Genomic DNA, 17,250 nt, shown 5'->3' with positions numbered 1-17,250 from the left:
AGTTGATTTTATGACACATTTAGCAAATTTGCAGGAGGGGGAGACTTTAAATGCCCCGTAAAACCTGTTCCACAGCATACAAGACCACCCCATTAAGGCTGCTAGCCCACATGAATACAAAGGACATCTGACTGAGCACTGTACACGTTGCTACAGAGTGTGAAGGGAATGGGTGTTTCAGTATGAATGTTACAAATCTGTAGTGTAAATGTACTTTTAAAAAAAAAACAGCTGCACAGGAGCCAGAACAAAAGGAGAACACAATCAATTTATTGTGGAAAAAGAAGCAACATTGTGAAGAAAGAAAAAAAAAAAAGGTATTTTCTGGCACATTGTTCATCTTTATATTACAAAAAGGAGAAAAAGGCTACAAATCTCGATAATTTATACAAATACGACAACTTCCAAAAATAAATCTTTAATTTAGTAAACGCTCTGTGAACAAGTTTCTGCAATAACCCACCGCTTGAGATCCCTGAGCAGAGACACAGAGTGAAACACTTTTTTTTTACATCTTCACTCAAGCAATAACAATTATCAGTGTTTGTTCATAAACACTTTATGTACACGGGAGAACTTAGCGAGCTCTTTGACAAAGGGGTGTGTGGGGTGAACGTGAACCGTGATTATCTTACTGAACATATCACTGGTGACCATCACAGTCAAAAAACAGAACAGTGTGACTGCAACACGCGACATATATATTCAACATTTCTGTCCTCAACTGTAGGCGTTCCTCTGTGTTCACCAATAAGGAGCCACTCAACTGTAGATGGAGATTTTTCTCAAGGAATGATCACATCCGCTAACTTCCTTCATGTTGCATGTAGAAACACAGTGCCAGCTGGTTCTGTTGCTAATGTAACACACAGCAATAACTATCCATGTTTAGTCTAAGGACACAGAAAGCTCAGGAGGTTTGTGGCCAATGACAAACGAGTGATAACAAATACTGTACATATTCTTACTTCCCGCAAGGTGCCGTTTCACTTACTTTATGCTGACAACAAACAAACAAACAAATAGATGTTAATAACACTGATTATATACAAAATGAGACTTTAAGACTGAGTTTTGACAATATGGGAAATACTTCATGTAACGGACCAAACTTGCTCAGTATCTGAGATTCCACTTCAAGTCTGGCTACTTTTATGTATACTGCAGACAATGTAGGTATATATATTAGGATTCATTTATACAAACACAACGAAATTAATTTTATTCCAACAAAAACATACGCATTAAAACATTTCCCTCAGACGATGTCTGCGTCTGTTCAGTGATGAAAAGGTGTGCATCGGCATAGCTTTTGTATTTGGTTAGAATAACTCTCTCATCAGTTTCAGGGCGTACCAAACTGCTGCACCAGCCCTCTTTGTTATTTCCATTCGTAGCTCTTTACTGTTGCCGAAAAACGAGTTACCATGGTGACTTGGCTTCCTTGCCAGTGCAGGAGAAGAGGCAGTAGTGGTAAAATTGCCACCTGTATGCTCGTGTACACTGCTGTAGAAGATTCACACCTTTTATTATAAGGCATTCCATTGTGAACAGAGTCACAGTGTTCTTGCCAAAACATACTGTATTTGGCAAAGTCCAGCCTTGGTGGAGCTTTTAGAGGCTATTGTTGTGCTGTACTCGCTACCAAATTAAAATTCCCTTTTTCAAGTTGTCACCAAATATTAGGACATCTGCTACAAATGGTTTGAAGTGATGGTTCTAATTTTCATATCTTCATGATGACGTGTGAGTAATCTCATGAGAAAAACAAAGTGATTGGTGGCAAATGGTGAGTTTTTAGGGATTTAAACCTATTTTGGTGACGTTGGATGGTGTATCCTGTTCCTCATGTTGCCTCTTTTTTTCATTATCAAGATGGAAAATGAGATCAAACAAAGAAATTTAATAAAACGTGATGGAAAATGCCCTCAGTGCAGCGGTCTGAGATGTTTTCTTTTTTATATATATATATATATATCTTATCTCACACTGCTCCGGGGCAAATTTCAAATCTCTGAACTACAAACTAAATTCATCACAAATGTTGAAGGATGTACCCACTGTATGGTTTTTACTTCAAGTCCAAGTGCTCTAGTTCTAAAAGAAAAAAACAAACAAACGAAGAAGTGGTTCCTGTGCGAGCACTAATTTGAAGAAAGTACTAAAGAGTCCAAACACCACGCAGCGCCTGCCAAACTGTGAGCAATGCTGGCCTGAGGTGTATGCAGAGCTCAGGAGTTATTAGAAGGGCTGTGCGGCACAGTCATGGCCTCTCTGAGCAAACATCCTCCCTGAGTCTCTCCCATCTTTCCTGGATGAGAAGAGAGAATGAGCAGCGTGCAGGTCGTCCTTTTCCCCCCCAGGTCTGGCGTACAGATGGCAGGTAGGAGGGCAGGGTGAGCTCAGGGGCTCATGGTCCGCAGGCCCTGTTTCTCCATTATGTTCCACAGCTTACGCAAGTTGGACTGGGTGATGGTGTCATCCGGTTTCAGTTGAAGTGCTCGGAGGTAATTGGCTTCAGCTTCTTGCAGCTTCCCATTGAGGTGGAGGATCGCCCCCAGGTTCATCAAGGCGGCAGGATACTAAAAGCAGAGAAAAGAGTATTGGACATTTTAGGACAAGATCAGTTTCATAAGTAGCAACAGCTCGGGGTAGCTTAAAAATCAAATCCTTATTATTTTTAGCCTTTTTTTCCTTGTTGTTGTTTTTACTGTTGCTGCCGATATGGTTGCTTTCTCTTCTGTTTCAGTAAGTTTGAGTCTAGTTTGCATTCGAGTTAGTTTGGCTTGTCTTGTGCTGTGTCATATGTTTTATATGGTTCATGTTGCTCACTTGTACTGCACCATCAACAAAGAAAGTAAAGAGAAAGAGCAGGCACAAAGAGTAGAAACACAGTGAGTCATCTTCTAAGAGATAGCAAGAGTGAGCGGACGTAGGGATAATGAGGCTTATTTACTCGCCACTAATGGTGTGTTTAGAGAATTCATTTAATGAAAAATTCAAATTTTACAACATCATAGGGCATGAATGGATAAGATGAATAATGCAAATGAAGTATTCACACTTTGGGGGGTATCCATAATTTAACAGGGAATTGAATTTGACCGGAAATGACTGAAATCACTGAGCCACATCCAGTGAATTGTTGCACTGCACTACACACATACAAGCATTGACCGGATGGTATTTCTGAAACTTAAGAGCTTTAAACACTTCAAAATATCAATCTCATAACAAGACCAGTGAAAAATGACAGTCGATGACGAGGAGAAGTTATAGCATAAACAGTTATTTTGTCCTTTTAAAGAACATCTGGTCATCTTGTGAAGCTATACAGCAGACCCCAACACGTTACTGGTACGTTTGTCAGATCACACAGACTGCGGCGCAGTGTTTGGAGTTTGGTAACCATGCTGCTTTGCGCGTTCCTCCGTCTTGTCTGGGGCCACAGATGTCAGAGGGATCAACCACCACTTTGAAGTGGGTCTAGATGAATACACACCAAATTGCAAGGGGCAGTGCGACGGGCGGGTGAGTCATGAGGACATAAGTACAGGAAAAGTGTCCAGGGTGCAATCACGGCAAGACCGTGAAGTATCTAGGCCAAGGGAGGGGCCACATCTGATCTCCATTTTAGTTAGAAGTGTGGAAAAGATGTCTAATCCTGTAGCAAGGCTACTGTTTTACTGCTCGAGACGATTGTATTTCCCGTAATTGCCATTTCTAGGAAACAAGGAATGCTCAAATAAAACAGTCTTAGCAAAAATGGTGCTGTAATTGCAGAGTTTGTGAGCTTCTCTTATAACCGTCTGCCCAGACATCATTGTCACATGGAACGGCACATGATTATGGCATCTCGACGTATACCGAGTGCTCCACCACAAGCCTTAATTTCTTTCTCATGGCCTATTAAATAATCAAGAGTAATTCCTAGAGCAACAGTCTTGCACGAGAGAATAGTGTTTTTCTCTAAATGTTATGAGAAATGTGTGGAACGTTATGAGAAATGCGTGGAAATGTGAACCGTTCAAAACAACAGCAGTGCTGCAGAAAAACAGTAAGACCTTTCCCACAAGTCTATAGCGTGCCAGTGGCTCCGTGAGGTGGTGCTTTGAGCTTAATGGTAACGTCACAGTGACAATGTTAACATGCTGATGATTAGCAGGCAACGTTGAGAATGTTCACCATCTTAGTTCAGTGTTTCAGCATGCTAACGTTTGCTAATTAGCTCAACAAAAGGAGTACAGCTGAGGTTGACGGGAATGTCGGTAGTCGTGCAGGCATTTCGCTGTAAATCAAAGTTGGACAAATGCAAAAATTCGGACTCGATGAAGGCGCTGGAGAATGTTCATTAGTTATGACAATTCATAAGTGGAACATGAATGTGTGTTCCAGATTTCATGGCAATCCATTCAATAGTTGTCAAGGCTTTTCACTCTAAACTACAAATGTTAACCATATGGTGACGCTAAAGAACAAGTCATGGTGTCACTAAAGTTATTTGGATTTATTCTCTTGGAACCATTATTGTCTGTAACAAATATTCAATTCATCCATTAGATGTGAGCTATTCCACACGATAGGTGACATGTGTGATCGAGTGAAGCTACAGGAATCACCATGGCGGATCAACTTCATCCTAAAAAAGAAAACATGTAAAAAGCGTAACTGCATGACTTATTAAAAAAGATTCAGATCCAATTCAGCTAATGTTTTATTTCTATAAAATAAAACACGATACAAACACTTTTATGAGATTTAAAAAGCCAAAGATGACCAGTTTATTCTCTGCATATCTATGGTTTAGTTATCTGTGCGTAGAGAAGTTACCAAACACAGACTCGCATCATACGGCCATTTATCTTGCTTTGTCCTGTCTGCAGGTTCTGTGAACCGCCCTCCTTTGCCGGACTGTTCCACTCTCGTCTCACAAAACTCTGAAAACATCTCTCTGTTTTTCCAGTGTACAGCTTGGATGAGTGATGCTCCATGCATGGGAATTTCAATGGGGACAATATGTCCAATAGTGCTGCTTCTCTCATAGGGAGACTTAAATTGATGAATAAATCAAAGAGAATAATCCTGTTGTCCAGTTTTCCACAGCACACATAGAAAACATGCCACTAACGCCTTGGCCAAAGTAAAGGCTGGCGTATATTAGAGTGTTACTAGATACCAGTTCACTAAATTCGCTGCATATTGAGCAATTACATTAATCCCCTAGCAAAACAAAGTTTTCTCTCTGTGTTTCAATTATTGTTCACAGGAGCAGCCAGAGTTCTTGACTTTAATGGTGGAGGTAATTCTAGGGCTGTTTGTGCAGTAAATTACCTTCCGTTTGACCCACCATTTGAAGGTCAAACCACAAAATAACGCTGAGGGATCCATTTGCAAGTGCAGGGCTTTTTACAACTCCGAATAATGCTAGCCAAAATCTATCACTGTTTATACATATGGACATAGTTGGAAGTGACAGTTAAGGGGCCACACACTATTACTGTACCCACAACATATGTGACAAGTAGGTGCAAATGTGGAACTCTGGTGTTAATGTCATTTTGTGGCGTTGGTGAGGATCCAGTGTTAGGCGAATTCCAATTATCACTTATCCTCAGTCAGGGGCGTAGGTTTGGTTTCTGAAGTCGGGAGGAGTTATGATTAACTTATTATTGATCATAATAAATTAATAACAACATAAATGATGCTAGTTAGATTATCATTATATTAGTATGAGGGTCTTTTTTAAGAGAAATGTCTGTAAAGAAAAATAACAAATGCAGAGGAGTTGGAGGATTTTATTCGGCCCCCAGGAAGAGAAACGCACTTTGAAGAACATTTTTATCGTGGCCAAACAGGAATCATCACTTCCAGGTCAGTAACTTGATGCCATTGGGCCCAAAAAGACTTTTCCCCATAGACTTACATTGAGAAAGAGATGTCTGTAAGTCCACGGCTGTCTTAGATTTTTTTAACTAAATCAACTTCCCAGTACGAACACTTAAATAACCCTTATTTATATCATTGGGTCCTACAAGTTGTAAAATGCACATATCCAGAGTTATTTTGGTGCTGCCGTATATTTGAATGAGCCCTCGCAGCTAGGAGGCGGAGTTAAAGGAAACACTAGTGTGCTTGCCCATAAATGTGCAAGATCACTGGAAGATCAGTGTCATTTTATCACTCCGGTTGATCAAATATTGCTCAAGTTACTGTTGGGAAGGAAGGATTTACTTTTCACTGTCTCCGACAGAACCTGCATGAAATATTCCAGAAACTCTTTAATGTTAAGCTATAATCAGTGTCTCGACCCTAATTTCAGCTAATTAGCGTCGACTAAATCTGCCGCCACAGACTGATTTGTGTCTGTTAACTCAGTCAGACAAATTTTCAACAATCGGGTTGATTAAAAGTGTGATGGACTCGGTGCCTTCCTTCTGTTTTTGACACCGTTTTGTAGTGGAGAAATGTAGCCGGGCTTTATCGAGCTTTTGTTTTGAGATTGCTTTACCAGGGACGGGCTTCATTGGTCCATCGAGAGTATGGGAACAGACGGAAGGAGTTTCTTTCCATTACGTTTGTTTTTAAATTAGAACCTGTAATCTTGTGTTTGCCGCTGCACTTTTTACCGCTATATCATTAGTCTCTGCCTGTGCAATTTTTTGTAAATGTTTACTCCAGAGACAAAGGAGTCTGCGTCATTTCCTGCTATTCATCACGTCAGCTGGCTGGTTTACTGCCCCCAACGGAGACGTTATCACAGTGCGTGCATGAACCCAACTAATCGATACAATAGATTGAGAGATTTACCTTAGAGTTTGAATGGCCAACGGGGAGCAAGCTTTTAACGAGATAAAGTTTGTCAAGAAAAGAGTATGTTTCAGACGAATGAGAGGTCATTGAAGATGCGTGCCCACAATTCTGAAATGGGCTTCTGATCCCTGGATAGAAAGTTAACTGACTCCTGGTTTTCCTCTCAGTGCAGCTCAAAAGATCTTTTCTCCTCCGCCCATGCGGGACTTATCAATTCCTGAGTTAAGTTTCCTTCCCCACTCTCCGCTGTAGGCTCCCACCATTCCTCACCCATGCCTTTCTACCCCTACTTTATATAGCGAAGACTTTTGTGATTTATAACCTCACTCCTGCATTCTTCCTCACCCTTGCAACACTTGCAACTCTCTGCTAAACGTTCCCTTGTCAAAAGCTTTCATTTCTTCCTCATTTCCTGCTGCTCTGCAACCTCTCTGCCGGCCTGCCTACCCTTCCCAAAACTGGCATCCAGCAGCAGAGGCATGGCCAGATGTGCAGCATTTTAGCCGAGACCATAAAGAAACATATGCTGGGAAGGCTGTGAGAGTAAAAAGTGAGGCGAGGTTGGGGAATGACCTGATAATAATGACTTGAGATTGACATTTGGGTTAAGAATATCTACATGTCATAGGGTGCAGAGAACGGCCAAAGCAAACCAAGCATCCTCTGGGATTTAGCTCGTCTAGATGGAAGGAATTGTCGGACTTAGGGGGTAAATCCTTCCAATGGAGGGAATTGTCCTCTCACTCAGAGCAAGCAAAAATATGTGCTTAATATAAAACACCAGTGCTTTTGGAGAGTGAAGAGTCAAGACACAACAAATGAAGATGGACAGGGTACATGGCGTAAGTCAGGTTACATCGGAGAGAACAAAGGATAATGGTAAAGGAGATGGATGAAGATGCTAAATTCAGCTGTAAGCAATACACATGACAAAAGGCATCCAAGCACAAGTGACCAAGTAGGGGCAAAGAAGTGCCTCCGAGTGTGGATGTGGCCATCTAATACGTGTTTGTACAACTACAGATGCCAAGAAACAGTCATGTGAAAATTGCACGGATCTGGCCCAGTAATAGAACCGTAAGGAACACAAACATCCTCAGCACGTTTTCACAGACGTGCATATTATTCAGGTGGTGGCACGACAGGGCTCTTCTCAATGGCCCATTCTGTTTCCTCACAATCACTCCACTCTTTCTCAAACTTTTGAAGAAAATATCCTTTAAAATTTCCAAACCTTTCTTTAAACTCCACAGGTTCTACGAACTTTGATAAACGGAGAGAAAAGTGAGCAGCACAAAGAGAAGTTTGAGCTATTTATTAACAGATACTCTGTGGAAACACTCACACAATTCACCTTAAACTTATGGTTGTCTTACATGATTCATGTTTGAAAAAATGCATCTGGGTTTAGTTAAATGTTAAAAATACGCTACATTGACACTGAGAACAACAGAGATGTGATAGCAGCTCAATTATCATGGTTTCAGTGGAAATCCTAAATTGTATCCCTTTGTTGTACTCAACGTTTCATTTGTCTTGTTGTTTGTATATATTATACTGGGGTTTGTAAAGCTTGCAGATCTAAACTTTATTTTCTGAATAACATTGTCCGGATATATTCAGATCATTAATCTTGAAGTGATTTCTTCTAATCATGACACAGGAACAAACAGGCCGACCACATGGCAAACATATTGTGCTCCCTCTGCGGCCCTCACCTAAACAACTCGACCCCTCCTGCCAAAGCTCTCAAAGACTGGACCCCATTCATTTTCAAGATGTCAGAGTCCCCTGACTGAGTGTTGTTGTCATTATTCTTTTCAATCTACTTACCCTGGCCTGCCCTTTGAAGCTGGTGATGGATGCTACACAAACAAACCTCTGAGCTTAGCAAAAACCTCACTGACAATGAAGGCCGTTGTGACAAGGCCGACCGGGGCAGTAATAATATTGGAAAGCCACCCAGACTGTGATTGCACAGTGTCCATCAGGGTAAATAGTAATGGGGATGATTAGCTGTGGTTTTACTCACATTGGGTCTCAGGCTCGCTGCTTGTCCGTAATACTTCTCGGCTGCCTCGTTTAGGCTGGCTTGTCTGCAAAGGGAAAACAGAGAGAGGCGGTCATTACTCATCTTTATTGCTCCTGGCTTCGGATGAGGCCTCGAACCCTGCATGTTTACTGGCACTCAGGGGTCACCGAGAAAATAACAGGAGGGAAGAGCACGAGGGATGAGGAAAGCCAATCCTAATCGCCTGCTCTCCTTCGATACCATCTTTCACTTGATAACATCCGTGCTGAGCAGTGCACAGCAAGCACTTTCTGCTTTAATTGAACATTGATGTCGGGACATTTGGCTTATTGGGAACTTCACGAAAACTCATTAACAAACCAAGTCTGATCGGCAATGTTCACCGTACGAACATTTCTGTTGAAGCCGGTGGGGGAGATTGTGGTTGGACATGCTGGCTGCATACTGAGACACTGAAGGAATGCAAACAGTGTGGAAACAAAAAGTAATCATACGATCATAACAACCTGGACAGCGGAGTAGATGGCGCAGATGCACCAAAACACGCTGCATATGCCACACTGCGACAAAAAGGATTTCTGGGACAGATGGCTTATCGGCATGAGTCCCTGGAACCAGAAATACTTTGTTCCTGAGGACATAAAACCTGCAGTCAAGACAGGATGTCCTATATTATGCTTTTTTTTCTACCTTCTTTCATAAGCCCCCTGCTCTGCCTACTGTTATACACAAACCTGTGGCTCCTCTGTCACAAGGCCTTTCCTGTTATTAATGCTCTGGTATCTCAGAAATCACCTTTATGGTCTACAGCTGCATGCTTTTCACGGATGGTAACAATTGTCTCATTGCAAACAATTTAACTTTGACGAAGTCAAGGACGGAGTCAACGACGGCTGGCCGTGGAGCCCCTCAAGACGTAATGATCAAAGGAAGCGAGGCCGTTGGAACCACAGTTTCATTTAGGCTGTCGGGGTCTATTAAAGGATCATCATCCATATGGTTCCAGATAGGCAAAGCTTTTATTTTAGGATTAACAGATCAGTGGCCAAAGTAAATACATAGTATTTATGTTTGGTTTTAAAGACACTGCCAAATGTGTTCTAACATTTTTATACTAATATTTGTTACTATTCATCACTGATCAATGAGTAGACAAGTAATGGTTTCTTCAGTAATATATAACATATTTTGTTATTTAAAAGTTAAATATATTAACGGAAATAATTACTTTTTAATTTACCAAGAGCTGTAAACTGACTTTTAAAACCAATGGCGAGCAATAAAAGCTCCTTGATGTTGTAACAGTGATGGGCCTGCATCTTTAAACAAGAGAGCACAGTTATTATGGTAAGTGAGAAATAAAAGCCAGAACGTGAGAGTCAGGTACAGCAGTGTTTTAGGGCCTAAATGCTTCCACCAGCATGCTAACATGCTCACAATGACAAGGCTAACATGCTGGGAATCACCAAAGTCAGTAGGATTCAGCCTCTGGAAACCATGAACGGCTGTTCATGCAGATAGTTGCTGAGACATTTTAGTCTGTAAGCAATGTGGTGGACCAACTGACACGGCGATCCCGTATCATGCTGACATGACTAAAATGTCTTTTGTGTAACATTGATCTTGAAGAAGTTATCCTGTATGTTATCATGTTGCATACTTCAGAAATACAGACGAACACGCCACCGCTCTTTGTTTTTCCAGCTCTGGTCCAAAAAAGCATTTTACATTCCAGGCGAGTTGCTGTATTTGTCCCGAGATTATAAATGTGGGTTTCATGTCCAACCACAACCACATGTTTGTTTGCCAGTATAATATTTAGAACGTGCAACCTTCTGAGAAAAAAGAAAAGAAAAAATCTAATTGTATAATATCATTATCACATTATCAGAGGAGAACTGGAGAGCTGCCACACCATAAGCAAAGGGGCAGCGGGACCTCCTGGGGCTGTCTGCGGGTTCTGACAGGGCAGACAATGGAGGCCAAGTATATAAACCACTGCCTGGCTTTAAAACCGAGGAAGAGACAGTGTAAGGCTGCAAGAGCACAGGAATAAGGAAGGAAGAGGACTGGAAATGGAGTAGGAATTAAAAAAATAAAATCTGCGAAGATGATATGTCAAGATATGTTGACCATATTTCAAATCAGCAACTCAACACTGATCTTTTTATCCTGACATCTTGTTATTTAGAGATGGTCTATTAACCCCAGACATGCACAAATCAGAGCACTGACAGTACTGCTTATAAGCGTGACATTGTGAGATACTAATGACAAAGGGAACAGATTTTCAAAAGCCAGATATTTGTGCTCAAACCGCAGCCGTCCCATCTGTTTCGAGTGCAGAGTTATATTTTTTAATTTGAGTAAGATTCTCTCAGATAGAATGCTACACTGAACACAGACATCCTCCCCAACGGTAGTACTGTATTTGTAGTGTAATGTAACTGGCTACCAATGTAATCATTTTATTACCATTATAAGGTTAGCAATTTATACACTTGTTTGGAAATTGGGACGGCTAAAAATGGCCAAATTGGCAAATCTAACATCATGAGATGCCAGTAACATACAGTAATCTTTTAGATATGGTCTATTATATTATTATGTAAGACATGTGGTTTGAATAGGAATCCAGAATATGAACTATGAGTGCATAACCTGCTTGAGTTTGTCTTTTAGAGATTCATTTCCCCCCCGGCTGTCTGTGAATATACAGATTTAACGTTACTATATGATGTCACAGTGACATTCACTGACATTTGACACATTAAAGGGAAGTATCAACACATCCCCATTTGCCTCACCACTAATCGGCCTTTTCTGAAAAAATAAAAACATTGTTCAAAGGAGGGAGAAGGAAATTATTAGTTTGGAATGGTCAAAAGACCGAGCGGCCCAGGAGAGCAATAAAAGACATTTGTACGTCTGACAGCGTCTGCCTCTCCTTTTAATCTCTCCCCTTCCCCCGCGTAGATTCACTTGTGTCCCCACCGACCGAGGGCCTTTCCATGTTTGCTTCCAAGACAAACACATAAAGAACATGAGCTGTGGAGGAGTGGGACCCCATGCCAAGCAGGCAGAGAATAGTGCAGCCAGAGCATTGCTTGAAGCTCTTTTTAGCTGCCAGGGGTCTGGGCCATGGAAGAGGCTCTCGATGCAGAAAGCTGTTGCTGGTGAGGACTGTTTGGGGGGGGAGAGCCATGCATAAAGCAGCCGAGTAACAATCTTGGGTAAAGAGTCACCAAATACAAGACATGGGTTCATGGTCTTAAAGCAAGGGTCTCAAACTAATTTTCACTCTGGGCCACATCAGCATCATGGTTGGCCCCCCATGGGGGGGGCCACCATATCCGCTGGTGGAGGTGTGCGCGCGCGCGGATCGGGGAGGAACTCCGCCATGCGCGATACAGAGCGCAGAGGATAATTGTAAATTGTATCAAGTCTGACTTTTACATTTTTTTTTTGCTGGCGGATTCGTGGGCCACATAAAATGACGTGGCGGGCCGGATTCGGGCCGCGGGCCGGGAGTTTGAGACCCCTGTCTTAAAGGAATAGTTAGACATCTTAGTAAAGGCTTGCCAAGAGTTACATGTGAAGATTGATAAAGTAGCACTCTTGACTGTATCCTTAATATGAAGCCACCCACCAGTACCTTTTAATAAAGCTCTCTAATTAACATGTTATATCTTATTAGTTATTATTATATTAGGGCTGGCATATTTTCACATCTCATTCTGTGAATTAATGATATATTCCAGAGTTGCTGATTGTTGGAATAGTGGAAAGACTAACGGACTAATAGTTTTGGTGAGTTGTTTTTTTTTCCCCCAGTCCAATTTGAGGTGTTTTACAATGTGTTAGCAAGGCAATTAAGCCTTTATTTGTTCAGCGTAAAAATGTTTATTTATCAGACGTAGCAAACTCGCCACTTGCACGCAATGCGTCCTGGTACGTGTGGGCACAGCCGGCACGGCTTCTCAGCAGGAGAAATCAGCTTTCTCTGACAATATAGCACGCACTGGGGATTTATTTCTTCAGAAGACTATATTTGCCGTCAGCACTGATTGGACATCCACAGAACAGTTGGCAAATTTGAGAGCGGTGTCAAATTTCCCATCTAACTCTAATGTTCCAAAAATATCATACTATTCCTTAAAAGATAACCATTACTTGTCAGCAGGCAGTTGTAATTAAAAAAGCCTTAAGTGGCCTTTGATGTGTTTAAAGGAGGAAATCTCTACACAGGGTCATCATTTTGTAGGTTTATTCAGTCAGTGGGGCAGCAGACTGTAAGTTGGCAAATCGCTGTATTTACCAATTCCCACTCACGGCTTTTGTTCAGACACACAACAGCTTGTGGAGGCTGCTAAAGCTTTGCCGCTGAGGATCATCAGCTGAACCTTGCCTCTGATTTGGAAGCTGACTTTCAAGCATGAGCCAGGGCGAGCGGGGAAAGAGTGAGACGGAGTGAGAGAGGGGTACAGCAGAGAGTGAGAGCGAGCACATGAAGAAACATAGCTGCACAGCATGCAAAGACAAACCAGCAGCTCTCCGGCTGGCGGTGCGGCGAGAAAAGAGGATTACAAAGTACAGCCAAGTAAATCACACTGGCTGAGGAGCAGTGTAAGCCCCTGGATAAACCGTGCAGACAGTAGACCTCCTCTCTCACACACACACACACACACACACACACACACACACACACACACACACACACACACACACACACACACACACACACACACACACACACACACACACACACACACACACACACACAGCCTCCTTTCTACTCCACCATGGAAAACTGTGGCCCAGGCATCTCATCGACAAAGAATGAATTACAGTACATGCCGTACAATCCAATCAAACACTCACCTGAGCATGTGGGCTGCACTGAAGACCACGTCAAACTCCCTGCTGTCGAGGCGTGCGGCTTTCTCTGCCATCTCTGCGGCCTCCAGCAGCCGCGACTCTTCCAACAAAAACTGACCTGGCACGGCAGGAGAGAACGGCACTACTGTTAAAAGACGCTGAGGGATCCCCACGGAGGGATACACAGTCTGCAAGTGTTGCCTTTGGCCCCGGACTCATTTGTTCAGGTTAGCCGACCTTGATAGATCTGTTTCTTTGAGATGAAACTGTTCCTTGCGGAAGGTTTGTGCCTTATTACTTATTACTGCGTTTGGAGTCGACCTCTGCGGACCCGCAGAATGAGCCGGGATCGTGGCAGCCTGACAGGGCTATGAACAGAGGTCGGACCGCTTGGTACGGGCCAGGTTTAGAGAGGAATTAATACCCTGTTGACTTTGGTTAGCCCCACTACTGTACCAGGATGCTAAACCACTACGTGAACCGAAGCATATTTTCCTTAATAACTGCGGATGAAATTGAAGCCATGAGTACAGGCCTCAGGTGAGAGACGGATGTGAAGTGAGTCTTCAGAGGGTAAAATAGCTCCAGGTTACAAACACCTCTGCAGTTATGGAGGCTTTATGACATATCAAAGCGAATCTATGAGTAATAAGACGGCCCCTGCATCAATACATTTTTTTTACATTTTACAAAGCTATGTATACAGACTTTGATACTGTAATCCTTGTTCATCATGTAACAGCGGGACTTTTAAGGGAATATTGGAAGATCCAGTACAGTACAGTGGGGAACTTGAGCTTTTGGGTTTTTCTGGTGAGCAACTTCTAGCAGCCAGTCCTGATCAGAATAAGGTATTGTAAAATGGATGGTTTGTGTCTGAGCCAATAAGAAATCAGTTTGCATCATGGGGACGCTCCACCTTTAATCATTGATCAATTGCATGTCTATCTATATTCCGTTCTTTGCCTCTGAAATGAGTCGTTAACCTTTAAAGGGGACAACTTCGACATGATGAAGTACTTTGGGAAAATGCCAAAATCCACCATTCACCTGGTGCATTGATGGCTTTAAATGTCACATGCAGGCTGGTGCAATGACAGCGAGCTCACACTTCAGTTCATCATAAAAAGCTGTTTCAGACAGACAAGGTTTTACAGGCTTCTAACTGACGGGAGTATTTAACTTGTCGGCTTATTCAAAATCAATATTACTATTGCAGTAATTCAACCGAAGAGGTAACGCTGCGACTTCAAGTCATATGGAAATAATGTAAGAGGAGAGAGATGCTGAAATTGTCCCTTTCCACATTTTCATCAAATCAAAGAGAACAATCTGAGGAAATCATCCTCTACCGACGGGATCTACCACTGACACAGTGACTGATTAGGGGAAGAGATGGCAAAGAGGTCAGCCAACAACCTGCCAGGCTGTGGAAGTTCCTGCCTTTGTGCTCGAGTGCATCATGTATGTGTTGAATTGACAAATAATATATTTGAGGATTTAAAGATAAAGACAGGATATGACAAATTAAAGGTAAAAAAAACTAAAAATACTCAGTACTTACCATAATGCATGTAGCAGTTGCCTTTTGCGGGATCGAGTTGGATGGCCTTCAGGAAGTACCTCTCCGCTTCGGTTTTCTGCCCCTGAGGGGGACGAATGAAACGGCATCGTTATTGTTTCAACTGCTCCTCAAAACTACTCAATATAATAAAAATGCTGCACTCTACTCAACAGCAAAAATATCTTTGAGTATACCTAATGTCCCTCTCCAAGCTGCAGACCATACTTTCACAATAAATCTTAATAAATGGACACGAAACACACGGACCGCAAGTGTTTTTCTTTCAAGCTCGTGTGTCGTCCTGTCAAAGTGCACGCTGTCATGCTTGGCACGGCCGAACATGAACATTCATTACACACTTTTATCCGTGCAAATAACACTTCCAGAGCATAACCACAGATTGCCAGTGTGTGTGGCCTGGGTGCTATGAAGCAAGGCAGAGGGGCAGCGGATGGAAAGGGAGCGAGAGGAGAGGAAAGAGACAGAAATGTTGAGGGCGATCATATACAGTATCTATAGGGATCTTTAGGTTCACACAAGCACACAGAGGTGCATGGCGCACACACACACACACACACACACACGTTTTGTGTTATCTGTGTGTTGCACCAGCTTTTAGACGGATGAATGGATCCATACAGGGAGGGTGAGCATAGCATGATGAAGAGAAGCATCACCGAAGCCCTGAGGAGCCGAGGAGCTCCCTCAGGTCCTTCAGACTGTGACACGTAACCAACCATAGCTCAAAGGGAACAGAGCAGCTGGCCAATAGTGGTGCCAGCTGGGACTTTTGACACATCCCTGCTCTCAGTCGGGCACCAGATGCCATCTGATCAACGATTAACAATGCACACTCATCTCTAAAGACTGATGTTTTAGCATTAACAATGCAGCCATTAGTGTGTGTTTCACCACAAGAGGATGCCTTTGCATGAATAAAACATAAAGCTTATTGGTAAATTGGAGTTGTGTCAAGTCTATAAATACTTGAGGGAAAATTCAAAATCGTAGGATTAAAAAAAGATTGCATAAACCAGGAGAAATAATGTATATAAACTCAGTGTGAAATACAGCAAATGCTTCAGTTTAGTCAAATAGAAAGAATGGGCTCCAATCCAATCAGTGCAGAGTAGCAATAATGACATACACTTAGTCCAGCGTATACCTTTTCAGTGGGCTGTAGATTCAATAAATACATAATTTTCAAATGTAAATATATGAGTGGGGTTTCCCTTGATGCTGCGGAAAATCAAGCCAGGCTAAGTATATGTTTAATAGAGTTGATGGTGTCCAAGTAGCGATCACAGTTCCAGTCTGAAAAGCATCCTCTCTGTGTATTTTTATACTCGTATTCACAGATGTAGGAATGTGTAAGTTTGAGGGCCAGCTGGTTTTATAATAACAGAGTCCTTCGTCTGTTTATTAAACCTCAGAATAAAGCTTTCACACATTGAAATGAGTTGAGCAGTTGTAAGTGGTTGGCGGATTTATACTACGACACGTCTAAGTTTAATGGATATCGTGCCCAGAGTAAGATATATGGCAGTTAGGACCTCAAAAAGAAACAAGTTGCTCTATTCTCATCCTATTTCAGTTTTTATTCATCCCTAGAGAGGCAATTTGTTACAGTTGCTGTTGTATCATTGTTTTTTTTAACACAGCCAACTGCATTGTATTTCATCTTCAAATGATTGGATTATAAACGCATTTGGCTCACCTGTAATGTCTCCATGAAAAATCATGAAACCCAACCGGCACTGATGCTCAATCCTTCTTGTTATTGTTTTCCTCAGCAACATCAAACACGCCAATGCTTCCAACCCAATGTGAGTTAATTACTCCACCACTTATCATCTAAGGGATGAAAAACTGCGTGGGACAGGGAGAGAAATTAAGTTTCTCTTATTCTTTGTGCCACCAAACTGCAGCTGTTTTCTGCTTGGATCAGGATCAGAATCAGGTTCAA

At 42.1% G+C, this 17,250-nt stretch overlaps 1 protein-coding gene across 1 annotated transcript in view; it reads right to left on the bottom strand.

The window, feature by feature from the left end:
- Positions 1 to 2,402: 2,402 nt before the first annotated feature.
- tmtc2b (transmembrane O-mannosyltransferase targeting cadherins 2b) overlaps positions 2,403 to 17,250 on the bottom strand; it is a gene marked incomplete at both ends in the record, with an annotated part of 83,240 nt that continues 68,392 nt past the window's right edge. The window contains 4 exons of the mRNA XM_079162454.1: positions 2,403 to 2,582; positions 8,843 to 8,906; positions 13,724 to 13,838; positions 15,285 to 15,366. Of these exons, the coding sequence (XP_079018580.1) occupies positions 2,403 to 2,582; positions 8,843 to 8,906; positions 13,724 to 13,838; positions 15,285 to 15,366 (441 nt within the window). The remainder of the gene's footprint in view (positions 2,583 to 8,842; positions 8,907 to 13,723; positions 13,839 to 15,284; positions 15,367 to 17,250) is intronic.

The sequence above is a fragment of the Pholis gunnellus genome (assembly GCF_910591455.1).
Source record: "Pholis gunnellus genome assembly, chromosome: 7".
NCBI classification, from domain to species: domain Eukaryota; kingdom Metazoa; phylum Chordata; class Actinopteri; order Perciformes; family Pholidae; genus Pholis; species Pholis gunnellus.
This window is presented reverse-complemented; position numbering and strand designations above follow the sequence as displayed.